Source organism: Porites lutea, chromosome 13 (assembly GCF_958299795.1).
Source record: "Porites lutea chromosome 13, jaPorLute2.1, whole genome shotgun sequence".
Classification (NCBI taxonomy): domain Eukaryota; kingdom Metazoa; phylum Cnidaria; class Anthozoa; order Scleractinia; family Poritidae; genus Porites; species Porites lutea.
The window spans coordinates 10,790,894-10,815,453 of NC_133213.1; the positions used below are offsets into that span (position 1 = coordinate 10,790,894).

The 24,560-nt window shown below is 38.1% G+C and overlaps 1 protein-coding gene across 1 annotated transcript in view; it reads right to left on the reverse strand.

Moving 5' to 3' along the window:
- Positions 1-23,033, reverse strand: part of LOC140923218 (fibroblast growth factor receptor 2-like) — a 65,847-nt gene extending 42,814 nt beyond the window's left edge. The window contains exons 1-2 of the mRNA XM_073373298.1: positions 22,829-23,033; positions 14,213-14,575 (exon numbers count right to left, since the gene is read on the reverse strand). Of these exons, the coding sequence (XP_073229399.1) occupies positions 14,213-14,575; positions 22,829-22,880 (415 nt within the window). The 5' untranslated portion in view covers positions 22,881-23,033. The remainder of the gene's footprint in view (positions 1-14,212; positions 14,576-22,828) is intronic.
- Positions 23,034-24,560: the final 1,527 nt, after the last annotated feature.

Genomic DNA, 24,560 nt, shown 5'->3' on the forward strand with positions numbered 1-24,560 from the left:
ACAAAATGAAATACAGCTGCTATCAAGAGTACAGTCTTCTGTTATTCATGGCTGGTTTGTTTATTGGGTATTTGGTTGAGAAATACGTTACTTTTCAAAGTCGGAAATCCGATTTCGGGTGGCATTGTTTTCGTTTTTCACCTTGGTTGATGCGTAAAGAGGGTTGAAAAGTCTGAAGCGATACTGGACTTACTTGATACCTTTCAGGGGCTGCATCTCGAAAGGTAAGCCTGAGTAATTATTGCATGATAATTGATGTTTGTTTTTATATCTAATTTAATGAAGTCGAGCGTAGTTTATGCGGCTATTTTGTTTATGTACGTTTGTAAGATTTGAGACAATGATCTGACCGAGTATCAGGTTTGATATAAGTTTACAGAACTTTAGAAAGCCTTTAGACATTTTCTCAACGCAAATAGAAAGAAAACGTTCCAAATAATATTTAGTTATAATTCTGGCTGTAAAAGAAAGATCAAAAGAAAGCTTTGAGCGATTTTCTTGAGTTCATCTTTGAAAAAAGCAAACACCGGGAAGCCGGCTTAAAACATCTTTAAGCTTGAAGACTCAGGATTTTTAGAGACACTTAAATACTTGTGTTCGTGGATGAAAATTGTTGTCTCTGTGATTTTGGAAATTTTTTTAACGGTTTAGCTAAAAGCCCACGCATGCTTTGATCGTCCTGAATATTGAACGAGTGCAATTTGTTTTGCAAAATTGTGAAATACTGCATTCTGTCCGAGGTCTGTATTATAAAAACAGTACATTGTGTACTGTTTCACCTCAGATGTGATGTATAAATGGTATAAAAGGTTGGTTTACACGCACCCAGATTTGTTGGCAAGATTTTGCAAAGTAAACTTGTTGAACGCAAAAAATTCGGCATGATTGTTTTTCCAGACCTAATTAATCTACGGTGATCAAGAGCCATTATGGCTTTTAAATGTGATCGAAGATGATTGCCAATTTTTAGGTGTACATAATTTATGAGGCTATCGATCCGATGTAAGATTTGGCTCACTCTTGGGCTGTTTGCAAATTATTTTTCTCTAAAATCACTTAGCCTTTCCCTCAAAAGTCACATAAATGTGCTCTAAAGTTAACTGAATTGTGGAATACAAGTTTATTGTCTGATTTAAATTATAAATTTATTTTTGGGAGCCTCGCTTTTAGCCCTGGCTAAATCTATATATTATGCATGTACACAATATTGTAACACGAGCACCACGCATACCTGAGTTCTGTCTGTCAACAACTTCACAAAATCACACAATTAACCGTATTCGCAGCACTGATAAAACCATCCACAACCAACCAGGCAAAATGTCTCCACACTTAATACGGGCGAAATATCATGAAATTACTCTCTCTCTCTCTCTCAACAACTCTCTCTTGGCCACATAAATCATCATCACATGTAAGCTTCCCTGGCACAGTCGATTTATTCAAGATCCTGCATGTACATAAGCGACTTTAAAAAGGAGACATAAAGATCCCGGTTAATCGAGTAACAGTGGACAGAGAGACACTCCTAGATTGCCGCGAGGAAACATCCAGACCACCACCCTAGAGACGTAACAAATACTAATGACCTAACCAGTCCAAAACAAGTACGTGAAATGATGGAGCTTGATTACAGTAAGATTCACCATAGTCGCAAGATTTGTGGAACCGAACAAGCGGAGTTTATAGAAGATAAACGCTTAGGAGACATACTCACTATGGGCAACGCAAATGGAAGCTGGGAAGTACCTCTACCCTTCAAATCTGATGATCTATCTTTAGCAGACAAAAAAGGGCACTGTTTAAGAAGTTTTCTATCTCTAAACAGGTGGCTCTTGAATGAAAGCAAACTTAGAAAATACTACTTAGTCGTTATGAAAAAGACACTCGATAATGACCATGCCAGCCAAGTTCCTGTCTATCAACTCAGCACAAAGAAGGCAAAGTATTGCACCTTCCCCACTTCCACGAATTACCACCCAAGAAAACCGGATCAGATCCAAGACGTGTTTGCCTGCAGTGCTGCCTTCGAGAACGAGTCGCTAAACAAGTACCTACTCCAAGGTGCAGATCAGTTTAACTCCCTGATCGGATTGCTGACACGGCTTAGAAAAGAAGAAGTTTCTTTCACTTGTGACATTGCGCAAATGTTTCACAGCTTTTACGCTAACCCTAAGGACAGGAACTTTCTGCGCTTCCTGTAGTCCGAAAGCAACCAGTTGTTGAATACCGAATGAATGTACACCTTTTTGGTGCAGCATTTTCACCTGGCGTAGCTACCCCTTGAAGTTCTGCCTACATCAAACAGCAAGAAACTCTCAGAGAGGAGTTTGGACGACGCTTCAGACTTTCTCCTAGGACATTTCTACGTGGACGACGGTTTAAGCTCCGTCCCCACAAGCAATATTTCTGCCACTTTTGTTGCAATTCTTAGTTTTCAGTTTTTTTCAAGGACCCAAGATTTTTGATTCACTTGAAAACGAAATTGTCAACTCTCTATCCCACCTTAATCTACGCCACATTTTGCTTGGCTTGATGTAAACAACTACAGCCAGTAGCTCGAGGTAGCCTAACCTCTCATGATCTTCTATTTTGCCGTGAATAAAAAAGAATAATAACGATGATAATTACATAAAATAGTGCTAGCGTAACGTATTATAAAATTGTTTCTCGTAAATCTTGTGACTTTTATACAAGGTGTATTTTTTTCAATCTGGAAAAAAGGACCGTCTACCAACTCTGCTAGCTACCAGTCAAGGCCTTTCCGTAATTAGTGTCCAGCTTTTTATTAATAAGATTGATATTCACATTAACCAAACATGAAACTAAAAATGCATATATGCCTTGTTCTTAAGGTGACTTCCATATTAAAAAAGGCACATTGATCTATGACGAACGTTCTGTCAACTTTTTCAGCTAATTCACATTACTTTTGGTACGTAAGATGCCATTATTATAAGGCCAAGTCTGTTTTCCCCATGCGATTGGCCAATTTGCAGTCCGTAACTTGCTAGACGGACCAATATCTCAACATTAAATGCCCACTTCGCAGCTCGAAATCTCTTAATCTCGAAAAAAGGTTTAACGAAAGTTATAAGATGTCTGCCAACCTTGAGGACTTGAATGTTGACCTCGTCCTTTAACATTTTAAACCTGTGATTATTTGTGAACAAAGGCGATGAAGAAACTGATTCGTTATCTTTTCGAAGAGGATTCTAGTCAGTGTTCGAAAATTTTATCGCAGTTCACCGTTAAGAAGACGAAAATCTACTAGCGGAGATTCGACACCTTTTGTCAAAGAGAAAACGAGCGATTTTTTCAACAAATATGTGACCCTCCACAGGATTTTAATGCTAAAGGTGAAAGAACGCGCACGACATGCTTTCACTTTAAAACAAAAGAATTTATTTTAACACGCGTTAGCACGCTTGCAATCTTGCCTCATTAGAAATTTCTTTTGTTTCAGAGGGCACGCTTGAGACAATTAAGTGTGAGCAAGTCGAACAAAAGAGCGTGTTAAAGTTTTCAAACAAAAGCCCCGTGCGAAAAAGCACAACACGCTTTCAGTGTGCGCAAAAGCACGCAAGGCGTGTTATCTATAAGCTAAATAAATTTCCTCTAAAAAAAGGAACCGTAAATGATTATGAACGGCACCCTTTTTTGGTAACTATCGAGAAAGGAAAAGTTCTACCTCAGCGATCGCAGCGGTAGTATCTGATTGAAAAAACGTTGTCGCTTGAAAAGTATAATTCTTTTCAGAAATGTTTACTGACGAAGATGTGCAAAGGTTATTTTAACTTTCCTTAATTTAAAACACATTTGCAAATTCCAATACGGTTTCAATGTTGCTAAATTGATCTGGGCGGCAATAACACAAAAAGCGAAACCGGTATTTAAACAATGTGCAGTACTGCTAATAAATATTCCGGTTGCATAACTATAATTTTCAGGCGACATAACTTCAGTGCCTCGCTTGCGATAGCGATTTCGGTCAACAGCCGACAACCGCAGGAATTGGTTTACACTGATCTCGCCTTAATCCCAGGCTAGACGACCATTAAGTGGTGATTTTCAAATGGCTACGGTTACGCTAAAATTCCAAAACAGTCTCAATTGCTATAATTGATTCACTTCGACCAGTTTTCAACGCTGATTAAATCCGCTGAAAATCCAAGCCATTTTTATCATCTTAACAGTTTCAGTAATCAAGCGTGTTCAGCGTGTCTTACCCAAATTGCACGCAAAGCGTGCTATAATTCGCGCACTCACCGTGACATATAGCACGCTACAAAAAAACAAAAGCTCTAGCGCGTTAAATTTACCAAAACAAAAGGAAGTGTGTCCATCGTTTTTTTTTCAATTTAATATGCGCGTATCCGTGATCTACGGCACGCGATCTTAAAACAAAAAAATCACCATTTTTTAAATTTTCCAAAACCTATGTGTCAGAAACTGGTTGCCATGGCAACATGATTAATCACATGGACATGGTAATTATACCAAAATGTTCCTAGATAAAGTTTAAGAAAAGTCAGAAAATTTGAACGTCATAGCTCTTTCGGTGTAGGAGTTAACACGATTTTGCCGTAGGGGGGGTTCGAAAAGCCCCCCAGTCTGAATAGGGTTAAAAGCCAGCTGAAAAACCCTTTAAAAATGACATCACTTATATCTGGAGTTGTCTAAACCACGAATATGTATGCCTTGGGAATTTTCTTTAAAACTCACCACATTCATATATGATTGTTTGTTAAAAATTAGAACACTACTATTTAATGGTGTTTAAAGGAAAAGATAGTTTATTTTCTTTCCTACTATAATACAACTATTAGCCACACTCATTTGTACAAAACAAAGGTCACAGTGATAACTGCCTAAAACACTGAAGGATCCAGGGTGCAAAGAAAGTCAGTTTTACAGCCTGCCATTGGGGAAAGCTGCAGCTAGCATGTACTTAATAGCCCACAAGTCATTTCAACTAGCACCAAAACCCTTTTTGGTTAGCAGGATTGATTACAATCCTTCTGTAATTTGAATTTTCCCAAAAAACAGCACTTGCCTGTCGGGCAAGTTACGAACAAAAATCACTAGCCCGATGACAAAATCCATTAACCCTTGCCTCTCACACACTTTGCACGCTGAGGATCATTCAATGAAACAACAGCTACATATCTGTAAACAGATAGGCTGAATTAACAAAAACTATAATAGACTTCACTGGCATAACTAAAATAAATAAGAATGCCGGAAAGACATAATTATATTTGTTTGTTCTTCATGAAGCTTGATTTAATATTGCTTAGAGGTGAATTATTTCTTCTCTAGGGCAAAGTTTCATAATAACAAGTACTGTACATGTAATTGGCAAAACTAAGCGAAATATAATAACATGCCTTCTACAGCTGTAGCTGCCTTATCCAACAATCTTTAGCTGGGACAGGCAATTATCCTCCACCATTAATTCAGGAAGGAGGGTTAGGGTACAAAATATATAATCTACACCGTATTGACAGCATCTGAGTTCTTGTACATCACAGTCTGTTTTTGTTCTTAATTTCCATGACACTGTTACAAGACGTCCGCATTACTTTTTGACATATATTACTTTTAATGAAACAGTGAAACTCTGTTAATACAGACACTGAGGGGACCATAAAAAAAAAATTAAAAAGAGACTTCTAGAGAAATAAAACAGGATACTAGCATCAATAAACTTAACAATCTGTGAACATCTTTTATTTTTTGCGTCCACAGTAATTGGCTTTAGCTGTTGCGGTGTCCCGGCCCAAATATTAAAGTTATTATTAGTGTATTGTTTGTTCTTATTACTAATGTTTGCATATCTTCAGTGCTTTTTTTTTTTTTTTTGTATTCTTTAGGGCAAAACTAATAAAATAAAATAAATAAATAAAATACATTGAGATGCTGTTTCAATTAAGTAATAGTATTATTTTTTCAATTTTGAAAAAAGCACATGTACACTGTAGGTCTTATTACAGCAAGCAGTTGATAGGAAGAAAACCGTATTAGTAAGATTAACCAAGATTAGTTGTGACCGAATCTGTTGACTGAAAAAAGGTTTTTGTATCCCTTAAGTTATTATTACTAGCATTGTCCTAATAACTATTAGTCAATGGGTGTCTTTATAAAATTGTTTGAATTTAGAGAAAAAAGTGAGGATTCACTCTCATACAGATGCAGGTCCTAAGAAAACGTATTTTTTAGGACTTAATAAAGTACCTTAAAATTCCGAAAATAAGCCCCGTGGCTTGTATTTTTCAAAGGCCCTTTTTGAGGGGCTTATTTTTGAAGGGGCTTATATTCGTAGGGGCTTATCTACGGAGGGAAATTTGCGTTTCAAAATCGATTGGGCTAGCCTTATAGTTGGAAGTAAATTTACCGCTTTTGCTTTGTTTTATTTTGTATTTGAGAGCAATTTCCAAGTACAAGCCCCTGGGGGCTTATAATTGGAGGGGCGATTTAACGGAGGGTTTTCTGCGTTATGAGTTTGGGGGGCTTATATTTGGAGGGGCTTATACATGTTCGGACTTATTTTCGGAATTTTTCGGTACTGTTCTTTAGTGCATAAGGAATATGAACAAGGCAAACAAAATTGATGCTAGATACTGTATAGCACAGGCTATACAAGAAACTGGCCGAGATATCTGCGTACCTTAAATAAACAACATTTCTTTGGGATTGTTAGAATAGGACATTACTTGTTAGCCTGCGTAGCAGGCGTCGAAATGGGTAGGGGATAGGGAGAAAGGAAAAAAGGGAGGGGGATTGGGGAGAGAGGGGAAGGGACGTCTGCTATAATAACCCACTTCTGTTCATTTCTGCGGAAGCTGGCGTCCCCAAATTCCTGATTGGCTGAGCCGTAATGAGTAACTTATTTGCGTGTATCCTGGCGTGTATTAGTATGAGAGACAAACATATGACGAAGGCATCAAGAAAACTGTAACATATACCGTCTTGCATGTCGTTTTAAATGGTTTGCAAAGCGAGGGCTGAAGCTTGGGTAAAAACTTCCTTTGAGTATTTTTACAATTGTTTATCTGATTCTCCTCTACTTTCATTATTCGAGTCTCAGGCTGGCCAATGTTCTGTTCTTTGTGACCATCACGCTGCTTGATGAGGTTGTAAGATAAAGGGTCTTGTGTATTCACACGAAACTGATCCTTGTTTGTCGTAGACTGCAAGCAGTAAAAAAATGAGAGACTGCTCGTAGTCTATGTTTGTCGTGTTTGCTGCGGAAGCAGGAACAGTAAAAATGTTTCACGGCATTTCGCTTGATTATGATATCACTTGAAAAAAGCGTCTCAACTTGAAACAAAGTAATTAAGTTCGGACCATGCTAAGAAGCACCGTACTTGTGATTGGTCACGTATTGGCAATGACATTATCGGATGAACATGAAGCCTTTCTGCTAACCATGATGGTTTGACAAGGCTGCCATCATATCCACAGCATTCATTCGATGTTATTGGCCTTTCCGAAACAAAGATAAAAAGTAACTGTGATTTAGATTACCACGTGTCAAAAGAAATTGGGGGAAGCAAAGAACACAATATCATGCCGTTTCCGATTTTAACTCCCTCAGTCAGACGATCAAAGACTCAAGGAATGTAAATAGTTTTAAACGTAATGTTTTTAAGTTTTTAATATAGCTACTTACGTTTAATTTTTACTTATACTTATTTTTAATTTTTTATGCATTTTTTGTATCTTTCTAATCCCTTTGCAATTTTATAGCTTTTTTTTGGTTTTTATGATATATATCTAGTTTTGAGGTCCTTTTTTGAAAACCATATCTTTTATGAAAAAGTTTCCTCAATAAAGATGATGATGATTATTATTATTATCTAACTAGCAACATTGCTATTGAAGGATATGACTTTGTCTCCAAGCCAACTCTGACTAAAGCTGGTGGTGTGGGGTTCTTCATCAAAAGGGGGATTCAATTTCATATTCGAGATGAAATTTGTTCAACGACAAAAGAGCTTGAATCTCTATGGATTGAGATTAATCGGATCTACATGTAAATTATGGAATGAACTTGATGAAACATTCAAGTGTCGTACTTCCAATCAATTTAAAAAAGAACTAACTTCGCATTTCATTAGTCTCTATTAATGTTTACTGATATTTTGATGGTTTATATTTATTTTTTTGTTGTTGTTCTGTATTTTGCCAAGTTATGATACTTATGTGTACCAATGTATTTGTTGTGCCTTTTTTCTGACTTTCACAGTTTTAATCACCATAATTACGGTCACCCAACTAGTTTAGCTTTTTAGTTATTTTGGGTGTCCCACTACTATACTGTATGTGCTGTTTATTTATTTATTTATAATTATTTTCTTGTAAATTCTTCTAGTTGTCTACAGTAGTACAAAATAAATTGTTGTACCCTGAAATTAAAATACAGTCCTTCTAAAGGCTAAAGGAAATATGCATCCTTCAATCCTTCAACAGCCATAATAACTACCACAGAATACACAAACGGGATATTTCTACAAATACACATGTTCAGATTTTTTTATGGATCTTTGCGTCCATTGGAATGCATGCCATGAACATTATTATTTTGCACCTTTGGGGATTTTTATGAATCAGGGACGCAGGATGCAGAGGTCAACAAAGTCACTGCATATTTTTTTGGGATGGACAAGAGATTATTAGAAGATTTTGTCTTAAAATGTAATCAATGAAAATACTGGATGTCATTTATAGCTTGTGGTTATCGCTTCTCCAGAAGCTACCGTGTATATAGCTGATTAAGTAAAGGTTGGCTATTGGGCATTTGGGCAAACCAAACAATGCAATGATTCTCCTAAGTGACCACCAAACAATAGCTTACTATTGCTCAATTCCCAATGCCCAAAGCAACCTTTATTGAACCACCTGTACATGTGTGCAGTGTATGTATAAGGTCCTGATTGTTTACATGTAACAAACTAAATGTCAAAATATCATGTTCCTGAAACTTTTTAGGAATTCCCAAGCAGAAAAATAACTATTTTAGGCTAAACTGAGTCAATATAATAAGTTAAATGTCTATAATATATAATTTCATTATTGAAATTTACTTGCCAACTATCTATACATACATTCATTCTTGCAAGACCTAACACAATAATATTTGATTCCATTATTAAAAATCATCATGAAGCTTACAAGGCCTGAGCCAGAGCATTCACTATTGATCTTGTGGTTGGTATTGCTATGTGTGAGCGAAAGAGGACGGACACAAAGCTTAATTAACGTGACACATTTGGCGTGAGAGCAAGAATGTAATCTGATCAATTAACTGTAAATTAAAGAAAAGAATCATTTCGATACGAACTTAAGCAGTGAAACTGCAAAAATATTGCGATTACCTGATGTATAGTTATTGCGGTGGAACAAGAAAAAAAAATGTCGCGAAATATTGGTTGTACACCTCGACTGAATCGATTTGTGTCTGAACGAGATGTATCGCCTGATGCATCGAAATTACTTTGTATCAAAACGACCGGTAAGCAAACACATACAAACAAAAGCCAAAATGGCTCTTGGCAATAAACTAATTGACAGCGCTCTTCGAAAGGCCATATATCCAACTGTCCTTTTCATAACGCGTATGCCTAGACGTTCCAATAAAAGATTATTCTAAAATAACGAACAATCGTACTCATGTTTATTCGCATCGCGAAGACTCAGACACTACGTGTGTCCACCAGTTGAACTTAACACCGTTCCTTTAAAAGTAAAAGCTAGTCCCTGACAATTCGGAGACATTTTGATTCGTGATTAAAACAAAATCTGCGCGTCTGGACAGTCCACAGAGTTGACAAATACTCTTTTTGCGCAGTAAAGACCAACGCAACGCAACGAAAGTTGCAACCATCAACATCCGTCCGCCATAATTTTAAAATACATAGATGCTTTGTTCCTTAGCACGTGGTTTTACCATGTGATTCTATTGCGCGAAGTCCCCGGGCGCGTGCTAAGTCGAGCAAATTTTATTATCCAGTATGATTTATAAACGTAAGATAACGATGTGGAGGAATTTTGAGCGTTTGGTTCTTCATGCAACACGAGAGGTGAGCGTTTATTTATGTAATTTTGTTTAGGGCTTTATTTCTGACCTAAGAAAAAGTAATGCTGTTTGAAACTCTCAAGAATAATTCGTAAAAGCAAACGTACCGTTTCTGAACGAAAAACATTGCTGGAAAAAGAGAAAAAATATCTTGTACATTTGCATAAACAATTGAAGCCAGCGACGCTTTCACGGTGTGTCAGATTTCAATATTCGTTACTTTAATTGGCTACCAGCCGTTAGAAAATCTCAATCTTTAATTTCAAAGTGAAATTTTAACTCCAATACTGCAATCCCTTGGTAAATGAAATTTATTCCTAAATTATTAGCGGAACGCGCTGATCAAAAACATGATAACAACAGGAGCCGATACTAATCGGCTCCTGTTGGCGCTAATTATACTATAGTGGCTGTCAAACTTCAAATGTTTGGCGGCGAAACATGTCACGTTCACGTGAAAGTAGACCACGCGGGTCACGGAAACAACAGAGAACAAGACGCTACGAAGCGTACACTTCGGCGTCGAGGTTGTGGAACTAATTAATTGTAAATGCGGAGGAATAGTAAGAAATCAAATATGGTAAGAGTAAGGTGTTAATTTGTGAAATTATGGGATTTGTCAGGATATTCTGAAAAGTGCAACATCCAAGAGGCCTACTTGCCAAAAACTAGCATTTCGGGACAAATTGTCTCCAAAATATTAGCCCAGTTATGCTCTGATGACTCCATACAAACCCTTCTAAAAAAACACTTCCCCTTTTTTTCTTAGTCACATCAGGCTTCAAAAACAGCATAGCAGTCTCATGTACTGATTAAAGATATATAAGGCATGGGTAAGGAGTCAATTGTGGAATTAGCTAAAACTCAAAGTCACGAGTTCGAATGTTTTGAGGATAATTATTCACTGCCTATCAGCACGCAGGGATGTCGGATTAACACAAGGAAGTTTAACACCAAAGGAACATAGCCTTTACAGAGCTTTAAAACACAGCATCCGCCAACACAACTTGACCTGAACTTTGAGTAAAACTAAACAGCCTCTACCAATAATAACAAACTCTCACTTGAACTTAAGATATCTTGCGGCTTCTGCGAACTTGTAAACACAGAACCTGAAAATCGACCTTCGTCACACTTGACTAAACACAGCAGTCCAGCTTGTGGGAAAAAACTTAGTTCGTCAAAAGAACTCGCTTGGAACTTGTATACCGTTTGACATAAGGTTCTAGAAAATACCAAGCAGGCGAATAGTGGTAGCTTTTCGACACATTTTATGATTTCAGTAACTGATGCAAATCTGCTGAGTCATGCTGAAATGTAAACATGCCCTAATTAATTATTCATGAAAACGTAGAGAACGTTCGAGAAAGTCACGCAACGCATGAAAGCAATTTTACTACGTAACACTCAACAAAGACAAAATGTCTTTGTGCAGCATTTCGGACAGTAAATTCATCATAAAACAGTTCGAAAGGAGGGCTCACTCGTGAAATGTTTTTCAACACTCGAAGAGAAATTTCGTGTCTCTGCGCGGGCATGAAATATCCTCTATTTATTCCTCGAGTAATTAAAGACTAAACTCGAAGTGATATCGAGATATCACAAAGTAGTCCGGTCTCATTTCTGGAAATAGTTGAAACAAGCCGAAAAGTCACGAACTTGCACGCCCAATCTTGTCCAGAAACTAGTGCATCATTTCATAACTATTTTTCATATCCCTAACAACCTTGGGTCGCAGTAGCGCAATCGGCTAATCCCTCAACTTAGAGTCTCCTCTGATCTGACAGGTCACACAGGTGAGTCGGTTCAAACCCCGAGAAAGCCAAAATAATAATTCTTTCTTCCTCGAAAAAGTTAAAGAATAAATCAAAGAAATCGAAGTGATCTCGAGATATCTCGAACTAATTCGGCTCGCACTTCGTCAAATAGCCGAATAGAACCGAAAACCTACAGACTTTGCTTGCCCAATCTTGTCAAAAAATTGTAACTTTGATACATTCCTGAGCGTCGCGAATCCTTTACTTTGCGCTCCGCCGAAGTAAAAATAACCTTCGCAGCACGCGCGCGATCTTTAAATAGATTTTAAAAAATTATCATGGGGCACGGGGATTCGCCCTCTTAGCTCATTCTCTCTTGTAATGTGCTATTGTTTCCGTGCGCCAATTTACACTTTCCTTTTTTTACACCTGTCAAATGACTGTCAGATCACTTGTTCTGCACTTGTTTCCAGTCCCTCAAACAGGGAGCCACGAGAGCTTCGAAGCTACCACGCTTCGCAACAGACTAATCCAGGTCGCGTACGTGACCAGGCTGGGTTGCCTGTGCCCGATACCATCCGCTTTTGAGCTATCTTGGATTTAAATATGCATGTATGTACGTGTGTATTTCACCGCATTTACCTCGATTTCAAGTTTTGTCGTCCAAATCGAATTGAAACTCTTTGGTTCGCCGTCAATCGATCCTTTTTATGAACACTCGACCATCGATGTGAACGTGGAAAACCTAAAGGCGCGAGAAATCCTTTTTCGTGTAGAAAGCCACGTTTTCGCGAGCGAAGAGTTTGAAAGTAAGCGAAGGTAATACAAATTCCCGTGAATTAAAATGATGTTTCTCAGAATATTTGTAGCAATTCCTGGCACTTTACGGTTAACTGGTGTTTTGACTAAATTGCACATTCAAGCTTTATTGTAAGTTTATTTATTTAATAGATTGCTGCAGTTGTTAAGAGCTTTTCTGAAAAGTGTGGCACGATAGAAGCGAAGATTGAAGGCGATTTGTTATTAAGTCAGTGAATACGCGAAGCTTAATGAATGACTTATCTTGGTTCAAAGCTCAGATTTCATAGTTAACCTACGTGTCGTGTTGAATTACATGCAGACTTGCGTTTCCAACAACTTGACTCTGTTTTGTCAAATATAAACAATCGGAATCTTATGCAGTCAAACCTCCGTGTGCGACCACCTCTCGTAAGCGACCACCTATCCAAAACACAAAAAACTTCCCCACTTTAAGTTTTACAGTTTGAACCTCCCGTAAACGACTACCTCCTGTAAGCGACCGCGACCACTATTTGGGACTGACGGTTTAATGTTTTTCTATTGTTTTTAACTTCTTGTAAGCGACCACTTAACGACTTTTCCGCTTTCTTATTGTCTCTGTGTGCACTATCCTACTTAGAATATAGGAAGAACTTTAGTAACGAAATGGAACTGCACATGACGTAACTTGGAAATTGCATGCAATAAATTCCCTTCCTTAAAGTAGATGTGTTCAGACTTCTTCTCGGAAGAAAACCCCTGTGGTTCTATTCTCGTAAGCGACCACCTCCCGTAAAGCGACCACTAAGTCTTCGCATTTTGGGTGGTCCCTTTCGGGAGGTTCGACTGTATTCGAAATAAACTGCAACTTATTAAAACCGTATTCAAACTACATGAAATGCAATTTATTTCTACATAAACTTTACCCGTAGCACTTCACTTTCCAATGGAAACTACAAGTAAAAATCTTATTAGCCTCGTTTGTATTTTGAATACAAGACTCACTGCTAATTTAATAATAGTGTCTTGTAAGATTCTTTTGACTTTTGGGTGTGTGAAGCAATTCCTGTAGTGTGGTCATTTCAATAACATCTCATTGGCAGTGCTTGCACAGAGCCCTTTCTTTGTGAACATTTTACAAAAAAAACATGAACATATTGTGAAGACTCTAGACTTACGCCACCTTTAAGGTGAGGACCATTTCACTGATCACGAATACTACTTACTTACCTACTCACAAAAACTCTATAAATTAGTTGTTATTCAATATGTACATTTAGCCCTTAACCAACCGCCACTTAACAAGGGGCCTCTTTGCCATCACATTTGCACTTTTATCAAATATGGGGAATCATCGCCATTTTCGTCCACTTCGACATTTTCGTGAAAATCTCTATTTTCTAAGGGGGGAGGGGGGGGGCCTTTGCCATCTCATTTGCATTTTCGCCAAACTTGCCATTTTTGGTCCAAAAACTGGGGGATATCTTTTACTAATTTTGAGTGTTAATTGTATTTTTCTTTATGCAGCTTCATTATGATAACTGCATTTGTTGTATGAGATGGCATGAAATTACAACAAAGCAGTCGCACCTACCTTCAACTACTAACATGACGGAGTCAAAACTTGGTATGTCATCTCCATTGTGTGTGTCTCTAATCCTGCAGCCATACAACCTTCCATCACTTTTTCTTAAGTTTCTAAGAGTAAATGAAACTTGATTTCCTTTAATGTTCCCCGACACTCTTCCAGTATATGCTGCTGGGGCTGTAACTGGAAATGCAAAGCCTTGAAATAAAGACACTAGCAATCGAGCTGGAACATCAAAAGCACTAGAACTGGCTGCTAATCCCCAATCAACCCTGGTAAAAGGTCTTAGGATGGTCCATGTGAAATTCATAGAAGAACCAGTAGCTCCCTTCACAGTCTTCGCACTATAATAATCTGAGAATGGTTGCCCTGAACAAAGAAAAAAATATTATTAATTTTTTAACTGCTGGCCAAATAATTTCAGTCATTGAAATACACGTATGCAATCCATTGGTTATGTTTGTGGTCATTAAATTTAGAAAGACGAAATAGGAAGGATGAATAGCAGCAAAGTTTTCACAAAGAAACTCCACAATAACTGAGCGATTTCTCGCATGCTAATAGGTCCAGTGTTATGTTTGATAAGAGTACAAGCAATGAAAAACTGTTGTTGATTTGATTTGTTACTTATACAAATCCAGGTTCTGTGAAAGGGATCCTTATACCCAAATTACAAAAAAACATTAATACTAAAAACACGTGAATCACCAGCTGCCTCTAAAAAACCATAATCAAATAAATTTTTGTCTATTATTAGCCAGACATTATATCTGGATATGTAAAAATAAGAAACCCCCTCTTAATATACAAGACTCTCTACAATAGGCCTTTTGCATTAGTTGATCTCGTGATCAGCTTTCGGTAAACACTAAAACAGTTCGCTTTTAAAAAAATTTCGTTAACACGAGTGGAAAGAGCATATTAAAATTCGGTCACCTGTAAATTTCCAGCTGTCTAACAAAAAGGTAGCGATTGCAACGGCCGCCTAAAATTAGAAGGATTTGTATGAGAAAAACAACTTTTGCCACCCAGTCACGCTTGAATAGTTCTCCATACAATTCCTTGTAAATTTAGAAATTTTCAAACTGTCGTAAAGTATTTTCTTTAGCATCACGGAGCCCAAATCTCCGTTTAATTTATAACAGGCAATTTGAACCCTTAAATGCGTAAGGGAAAGATTTAACGACAGTTTAAAAATTTCAAAATTTACAAGGACGTTGTATGGAAAGCGTGTCTGGGTGGCAAGAATTGTTTTTCTCATACAAATCCTTCTAATTTTCGGTAACCTGAGGTCAGGACCAATTTTAGCAGTTCTCATACATTCTCTCTAACGGCTAATGCTAAAATTGGGCCTGATACAAACTCTCACAAATTTGTGCACAGTGCGGTCAGATTTTGGCCGTAGCGCTGATTGGCTCTTAGAACAATGCCACAAGATCTGATTGGCTGTTGGAATAAGGCACTTACTCCTCGCGTGGTTGTTTTCGCGAATGATCAGCCGTCGGCGGAGAGAAGGATCGATTTTGTTGTCTTTTTTATTGTTTTATGGTCTTATAGTAGGAAAATATGCCTTAATATGTGCCATGGAAATTCAGAAAATTAAGATGGTTGTTCATATGTTCTCAGGATTTGCTTTATTTACGGAACTCATGTGAGTGTATGGCATCCTCGGAGACCCAGGGGCAGTTAGTCGGGTCGATAAAATGTTCGTGGTGAAAGTTTACTGTAAGATCGAGACGATCTTACAGTAAACTTTCACCACGAACATTTTATCGACCCGACTAACTGCCCCTGGGTCTCCGAGGATGAGTGTATGGCAGAGTTGAATCTCTCTGCAAGTTGTTGACCGCGAAGAATGTGTAGAATGTGCCTTTTGATTTACTAACAAACCGAGTGCAAATCAAAATACCATCCATCTTAAAACTGGTTTCATTTGAAAATTTAGCTGAGAATGACTTCTCTGAACGGAGCACGCAAGCGGAGGCTCACTGCGAAAAAAACCTCAATCGCCAACGGTGAAGTATTGGACGCAAAATATCGCATCGCTGTTCAAGCAATTTTTTGTAGCCATTATTATAAGCTAGTGGCGCTAGACTTAAAGTAACAGACTTGTTGTTTGCCTTCACTTTTTTGAAAAAACAAACCGGGAAAACTGGTGTCCTCGTTCGTTAGCTGTTTGCTGTTTGTTAATTTCGATTAATAAATTTAGCGAGCTTTTCATACCTGCAGTAAAACAACAACAGAACTAAAGACAACTACAAAGTGTGTTTATAATATTGTTTTTCGTTTTGTTTATAGGTCAGTTGAGTATGCATTTTTAGTAGTGTCGTTTCGTCTTTCCAAATTAGCAGATAATGTTTTCCTGGATTTACAAAAAAATCTATTTTAAGACGTTTGTTTCTCTAGTAAATTCGCAAATTACAAGTGTGCTCACGGGACTAAATCAGCTAAATTAAATGCACTTGAGAACTCGTTTGGTTTGTTCTGAGATTGTTCGCGATTTATTTCTCCAAGATTTTTAAAGCTTTATGTACTGAAAATCGGGCAAAATTGCCGAGGAAAATATAAAGGCAACAGAAAAACAGAAATTTCAGTATTTTTTCTTTCATGGCTTTTCGAAAACTGTTTACCTTCTACGCCAACAGAAATAACCTCCGAGATCTCCTTTAATCTCGTAAGAAGTTAAATGTGATTGTACTGACTGTTTTATTTTTAGTTTGAAAAATTAAAACGTAAAAACTATTTTTTTAAGTCAGCGAATCCGCAGTTTTCCCACGTATGAAAAATTTGCATACTAAAAGAACAAGCACCGGAAGTAATTTTGGTTGGCTGATTCCGCAGTAAATGTCGATCCGCATCAAAAAAGTGGGCGGCAGACGTTTCGTAGAAGGTTTGTATCAGGCTCTCTTTTCGTTCGCCTTGCCCGACGGAATGTTATTTACAAAGCGAAACGAAAATTGAGCCTGATCTCAGGTTAAATTTTTTGGGCGGCCATTGCAATCGCTGCTTTTGAGATATATGACTGAAAATGTACAGGTTACCTAAATTTAATATGCTCTTTAAGCCCGTGCTAAGAAAATTTTTCAAAAGCAAATTATTTTCTTGTTTACAGAGAGTTGTTCACGAGACCAACTACAACAAATAAGCTTAATTGTGTGACAATTTTTGTAATAAATGTAGAGTAGAAATAAGAAAAATTGACTGTATTTCCTTTAGAATAACAGGCAACACTAATTTTAAAAAGAAATTAACTAGCTTCGTACTGAAATTTGCCGGGGCAATCGAGCTGAAAGTCAAAACTGCAAAAAATTCGCCAACAGAGCCGGCGCTGAAGCGAATTGCAGTCGTTTACATGAGACCGGGACGAAACCTTTCGTCGATTACATGAGACCGGTACTAACTCAAAAACAGGAGATTCTTGGAGCTATATAACTTTGTTAAGTCGATTATTTTAATAGGTAACTGTCCTAACTGGTACACAATTTACGCCAGTCAAGACAGTAAGTAAAGAACCGTAGATTTTACCGCTCCCTCAAAATTGTAAACTTTATCTAACGCTCATCTGGTGGTCTGTCAAATGCACAGCATCAAGCATCTCAAAATGCAATCCCTCACGTTACCCGAAGCATATTTTAACTGAAGTGTTGTTTACAGCAGTTATTCATAGCAGTGTTCTTATTTTGCTAAGAAAAAGCAAGAATGATGGAGCTATACGGAGAAACATGTTATTTATGGACCCGGTCTGAGTTTCATTTCCGTTTTACATGAGAACGGTGCAGTCTCAGACTGGTAAGAAAGTAAGGGAGTGTTTACATGACACCGGGGCGACGTTCGCGCCGGCCCGAGTTCACCCTGGTTCCCTCTCATGGTTCTATATTTGTTTACATGATACCACTACAAAATGCCATGCCGGCACGAGTCACCCCGGCGTGAGTTCAGCCCAGTTGTTGTGCCGGGGCGAGAATTTCACTTCGTTACGAAATTTTGCAAAGGTATCATGTAAACGCGAAATGACCACCCGTTTCGGTGTGAAATCGGTCTGCCGGTGGACCGGAACGGGTTGCGCAAACGTATTGTTTGCGATTTAGAATCGCACGTGTATTTTACGAACATGAAGTCTACCTTCAAATAACCGAAATATGAAATGACCTATCATCATGTAATAATAATATTAATAATTTAATTCTTATATTGCGCACTTTCCATGAAATGATCAAGCGCGCATTACATGATTTCTACCTATAATAATTATTACTAATAATTATTTAAAATATACTATGATAACATTAAAATATACAACATATGTTAAGATACTAGTAATTATCGTGATAAAAATTGATAAATTAATAAAATTAATAAAAAGCTTCCCTAAAGAGGTGCGTTTTCAGATGGCACTTAAAAATCCCTAGATCTGTAATAGAACGAATCTCACGCGGTAATACATTCCAAAGTACCAGAGCTTTGACCTGGAATGATCTGTCTCCTAATGTAACCCTACTTCTATAAGTTGGCGTTGCAAGCAACAAACCATCCGAGGAGGATCTTAAATTATAATTTCCTGATCTTTTAATTGACACAAGTACTCTTAAATACGTTAGCGCGAATCCATGGATGGCCTTAAAAACAAATAGTAGAATCTTAAAACTAATGCGTTAACTAACCGGTAGCTAGTGTAGTTCGTAGAGCAACGGCGTTATGCGAAAGTAGCGTGGCGCGCGACAAACTAGTCTTGCTGCGGCATTTAAAACGCACTGAACCTTATTCAGGTGAGAAGCTGGTAAGCCATATAAAAGACTATTACAAAATACTCTACACGCAAGGTAACAAACGCATGTACGATGGCTTTAGTGGTATCTGTACTTAAAAACCTACGGATCCGACTTACATTATGCAAATGATAGAATGTCGAGGCGCATTGCTTACTTATGTGTGATGACATATCTAGATTACGATCAACCATGACCCAAGATTTCTTACAACTGATTTCGCCTCTACGATTGTGTCACCCACAGTAATGTCATTCAAATTGACTTTCTGTAGCTGTTGCCTAGTACCTATAAGCATCAGTTCAGTCTTACATATCATCATTTAACATCAGTCGGTCTTCAATCACCCAGTTTCTCAAGTCATGTATTCAGTCACGCATAGCATTTAGCACGCCCTCGTCTTCCCCTTGCACATCAGGACTGAATGTCAAATACAGCTGTGTGTCATCTGCATAGCAGTGTACACTTGGGAGGTGCTTGCTGACGATATCAAACAGCTTACTGGTGTAGACCGTAAACAGAATAGGCCCGAGACAACTCCCTTGAGAAACTTCTTTTCTGAGTGGAAAAGCATATGATAGCTAGGCCATCATTTACAGTGACGCGCTGCGTACGATCCGCAAGGTACGGCGCAAACCATTCTAGTGCAAACGCGATTCGAAATCAAAGAGCCATGCCGGTATGAAACTCGCGCCGGTGCGAGTTTTCTCTTGTAAACACAACTCGTGTCGGGTCCGGCGACCTAGACGAAGTCAGACCGATCTCAGTTCATTTTTAGGCCGGTCCCATGTAAACGCATGAAAAGAAATGTGTGGAGACCGATACGAACTCATACCGGCCTGAGTTCGTCCCGGTCTCATATAAATACCCCTTAGATTCTGTTGTTTCACTACCGCTCTTTGAACTACTGTTATGAAGGAACCTAAACAAAATTATAAACAGAGAGGTCATTTTTTGAAAACTTATTTGATAACCGAAGTGTTTCTGTACTTAAATGAAATTCGCACTACAATTCCAGCGTAATGTGTCCATAACTCAACTAAAATTTTAATCGATGAAAGCTACACAAGAACGCTGTCTCGAATCACTAATACAATGCTAATTGGTCGATTTCCATTTCAAAACAGACTTTCTCTTCTGTGAAAACACACAAAATGTACCTTAATCTCGGGCCTAAATCCTTAAAAATTCACTCACTTGGCTTTTCTTCTGAGCTCCTAGCCGCGAAGAAAACAGTGATGAATTTCTCCAGGGCAAATTTGTCGCTTGATCTTTTGACTTTTCTTCAAAACGACAACTGAGTATTTTCTTCAACTTCCACTTTTCATTTGTACACTTCATCGGTACATTTTAAACCGCACAGGAGAGGATAATTGCTGAATTTGCGCTAGCTTTTCTTAACTGTCCAATCAGAGAGCGCGCTTTACTTTTGTTATGTTCTTGTTATATACACATTCAACGATCTTGGTGATTCAAGCAATCTGATCGGTTCGTTATCTCGAACTATGACATTATTCTTTCCGCGCTAGGCCGTGAATATAAAACTCGCTGTCATGAACTAAGTGTTTCTACAAGTTTCAGAGTAAGAACTTTTTGAAAATGCTAGGATATCCCAGTGCTGATGATTATGAAGGGAAGAAAAGACTTCTAAGAGGTAAAGGTTTAAGCTGTTCACGGTTAAGAGAATTAGTGCTACAGGCTTTTAAAGATATTGTACCTGATATTTCTGCCATTGGTACGCATAGCTTTAGGAGTGGCGGAGCTACTGCTGCCGCAAATGCCGGCGTACCAGACCGACAATTTTACGCGTCATGGCCGCGGGGCTAGTGAATCGGTTAAGGACGGGTATGTCCAAGATTCGTTATCTTGACCTTTGTCGGTTTCTAATACTTTAGATATTTGGTCTTCTCGTTCGTACTACTTTTTAATTTATTCTAGTTTCTATTTAGTTGGTCTTGCCCGGGGGACCGTTGTTTACGAGGTACAGCTGGCCTTCGGTTTTCCTTCTAGGTGCAAGTGGACGTACGGGGAGGTTTTTCACCCAGCTGTTGTTCCACGACCCCATTTCAGTTAGCTTGTGATTTAGTTCTTGGCTTGAAGCGAGCCGCACCCAGTGGTTGTGGGTGTTTTCTTGTTGGGTCAAACTGAGATTTAGAGGAGAGCGTGAGTGTTATGTATAATGAGGTTGGCAGTCGAGAGTCGGACGCGAGTGCGAGGGACAGTTTAATATTTTTTGCAATGCAGCCGGTAAGTTATTCATTTGCTCGTTGTATTAGTGTATTAGTGAGATATATTGATGCTTGTTGTTATCGATTAAAATATTTTGGGAATTCACTGCTCGCATTATGCTCTGTGTTTGTTTTTATTCCTTTTTGGGTTACCTCTTGTAAGAATCCATAACACTGATAACAAGTCCCGAATATAAAGAATGTCATAAGAATGTTTTTCTATGTTTTCTCTTGCGGTTCCTATGTTTTCCCATGATTTCCCCTATTTTCCCATGGTTTTCAGGGAAAACCACGGTGAGCGGTCGAGGGAAAACAGTGGAAAACTGGAGAAAACATAGGAAAACATAGGAAAACAGAGGAAAACATAGAAAAACAGGGCAAAACATAGGGAAACAGGCGAAAACAGAGGAAATCATACGTAAACAGGAGAAAACATAGGAAAACAGAGGAAAACAGCAGAACTGAAACATAGGAAAACAGAGAAAAACATGGGGGAAAAGGGAAAACATTGGAAAACAGGACAAAACAGGGGGAATCATCGGGAGACAGGAGAGAACATAGGAAAACAAGGGAGACATAGAAAGAGAGAGGAAAACATAGAAAAACAGGGGGAATCATAGGGAAACAAGATAAAATATAGGAAAACGGAGAAAAACATGGGAAAACATAGGAAAACAGGAAAAAAACAGGGGGAATCATAGGTAAATAGTACAAAACATAGAAAAAACAGGGGAAACATAGGAAAACCAAGGAAAACATGGGAAAACAGACAATAAAAAGTTTCTGGACATATTACGGAGTCTTACATGAGATACTGACCCTTTTGTCTCGTCACGCAATGCTCCTACCTTTGCAAGACGAGACAAAAACGGCTGCGAGGGAGACAACAATTTACTCTCTTGTTTTTTAATCTTACAACCGTGAAGACCAGGTGATATCCTAAACGGAGATACAATAGATTATTTACTACCGTTCCAACACGTTGATCTTTCCACATGGGGCCGCACTTCACTTCCAGTAAGGAACCTCTAGTTTTGTTTTTTTTTTTTTTTCACTCAGAAGCAAGTTACGGGTTACCACTCTGCTTGAAACTAGGCTAATAGAAAGCTGTGCAACGCTGTGATTCAACTGGATTTTTGCTTAAATTCCGTTATGATTGATGTTAACAAAAGGCATGGAGACGAACTTTCGTTACATGGTCTTAAAATGAAATGAAACACGCTATAAAACTAAATTTTGCTTCCAATCTGGTATCATCGCGTCATAATTAAGCGCGCCTAAAATCGTTGCTATTCCATTTACTATTAAAATCCATGCAATTTACAACTCAGGGTAAGTGTTTATTTCAAAGCAGTGCAAAAACTTAGGTGGGATCATCAGCCATGCTTTAATTTGAACATTATATTTTTCTATGTAGCACAAGCAACATTTTTTAACAAAAGCGGAAATTGTAACGAGGCGATTGTTTAAACCATAAGGAATACAGGGGACATATAAGGTTTTCAATTAATTCAGCTTATCATGTGATACTGCCACTCGTTGGCAAATGCTAGAGGCAGGCTTCAAGGTAGCAGAGAATATATGTATACTAAAAGAAAAGAAAATAATTAAAGTCACCGTGAGCTTACCTGTACACACGAGTAGCTGAAGCAGCATCAGCAGCCCAGCCGAAAGAAGCATTTTATGACCGTCTGTAACGTATTAACGCCTTTTAGATGACATCGAGGATAGCCTCACTGGTGTGTTCACTTGGCAGTAATCACAAAAGGTAAATTTTCTAACTGAGGAGAAGATGAGCAGTAAAACCACATAGGTAAACTAAGCTTGTCGTAGTCGGCGAAACCACGTGACAAACTCAAGCGGACGTAAAAACATTGTAACGTCACAACATCATAGTTGTTGAATTGATCCGAATTTAAGATAGGTTATCATGTTTGAAATAAGTTGGGTGCACTTCCGAAACAGGCGAAAAAAGGCTGGGAATCCAGTCGAGTTGCTGCAGGAAAATTCGAGTATCTTCAGCGTTCATGTTCCATTAATCTTAATTACTTCGCTTGTACAAATCTGTTTGAGGCGCTATCGCGGTTATTTGGTATCCCTTTTTATTTTAAGTTAGTGTTTTCGGTATCCCTGGGTACCCTCCCGGGATACCTGGATCAATAGTGATTTGGTCATAGTTGCCATATCTGTGTGGGTCTACGGCAGCTACTGATCAACGGGATCACAACAGCTCTTGTGTTAACCTTTAAATCTAGTTCCATAACTTTGTCATTACTCTATACTGAGAAACTCGTGATCATTTCCTTGTAAGTATGAGGGATAGTCAACTTTGCCATCCGATGCAAATCCATAAAGATTTTTCCAACGAATGGTTAGCCTTTACCGTTTAAAAAATAAAATTCTGGTAAGACATTATTTGAAAGCTACAAAGGCGTTTGCTGAAAGGGAGGGCTAGGTCGGGCAAGATATCTGTCTAGACGTGTTTTTGCGTACGCTTAACCTTTCAAGTACATGGCCGAGAGTTCTAAAAAGAAGACCTAGAAGAATTTTTCACTTCGTCTAAAGAAGAGTCTCTTTTGCCGACAGACAGAAAAGTTGAAATGGGACATAAAAAGATTAGATTCAGGAAGAAGTTGAAGAGTCAACAGATGAGATTGTAAAAGCCCTCATTTTCTAAACTGTGATAGATAGATAGATAGATAGATAGACAGACAGACAGACAGACAGACAGACAGACAGACAGACAGATAGATAGATAGATAGATAGATAGATAGATTGATTGATTGATTGATTGATTGATTGATTGATTCACTTTTATTTGAATCACTTTTATTTTAAATACTGTACAACTACACTAAAAATATGTACAAATAATAAAATATAGTAAAATGTAGTCAACAGTTTGCCTGCCCACTAGCCAGTTTCCTTTTAAAGATAGCTTTAGATTCGGACGCTTTTATGTCATTTGGTAATGAATTCCACAGCATTCCTCCTCTGTATGAGAAAGACCCCTTATAATATTCTGTTTTTGGAACGTGGTCCAGTACAACATTATATTCCGCATTTCTTAGCATAGACTTATAAGGGTTGTTCTCACAGACATTCGAGAAAAGATCGCTTAAGTAACTAGGTACATTTCCATTCACTGTATCATACATTAATAGACTTAAGTGCCATTGACGCCTTGAGGCAAGCTCTTCCCAGTTTAGTTGTTTTCGTATTTGTGCTGAACGAACGTCATAACCTTGAAAGGTTATTATGCGTGCAGCACGATTTTGTAATTTCTGGATCCTAGTGGCAAGTCCCTGGTCTAAATTGTCCCAAACATTGTCGCAGTGGTCGAACACAGGCTGGATAAG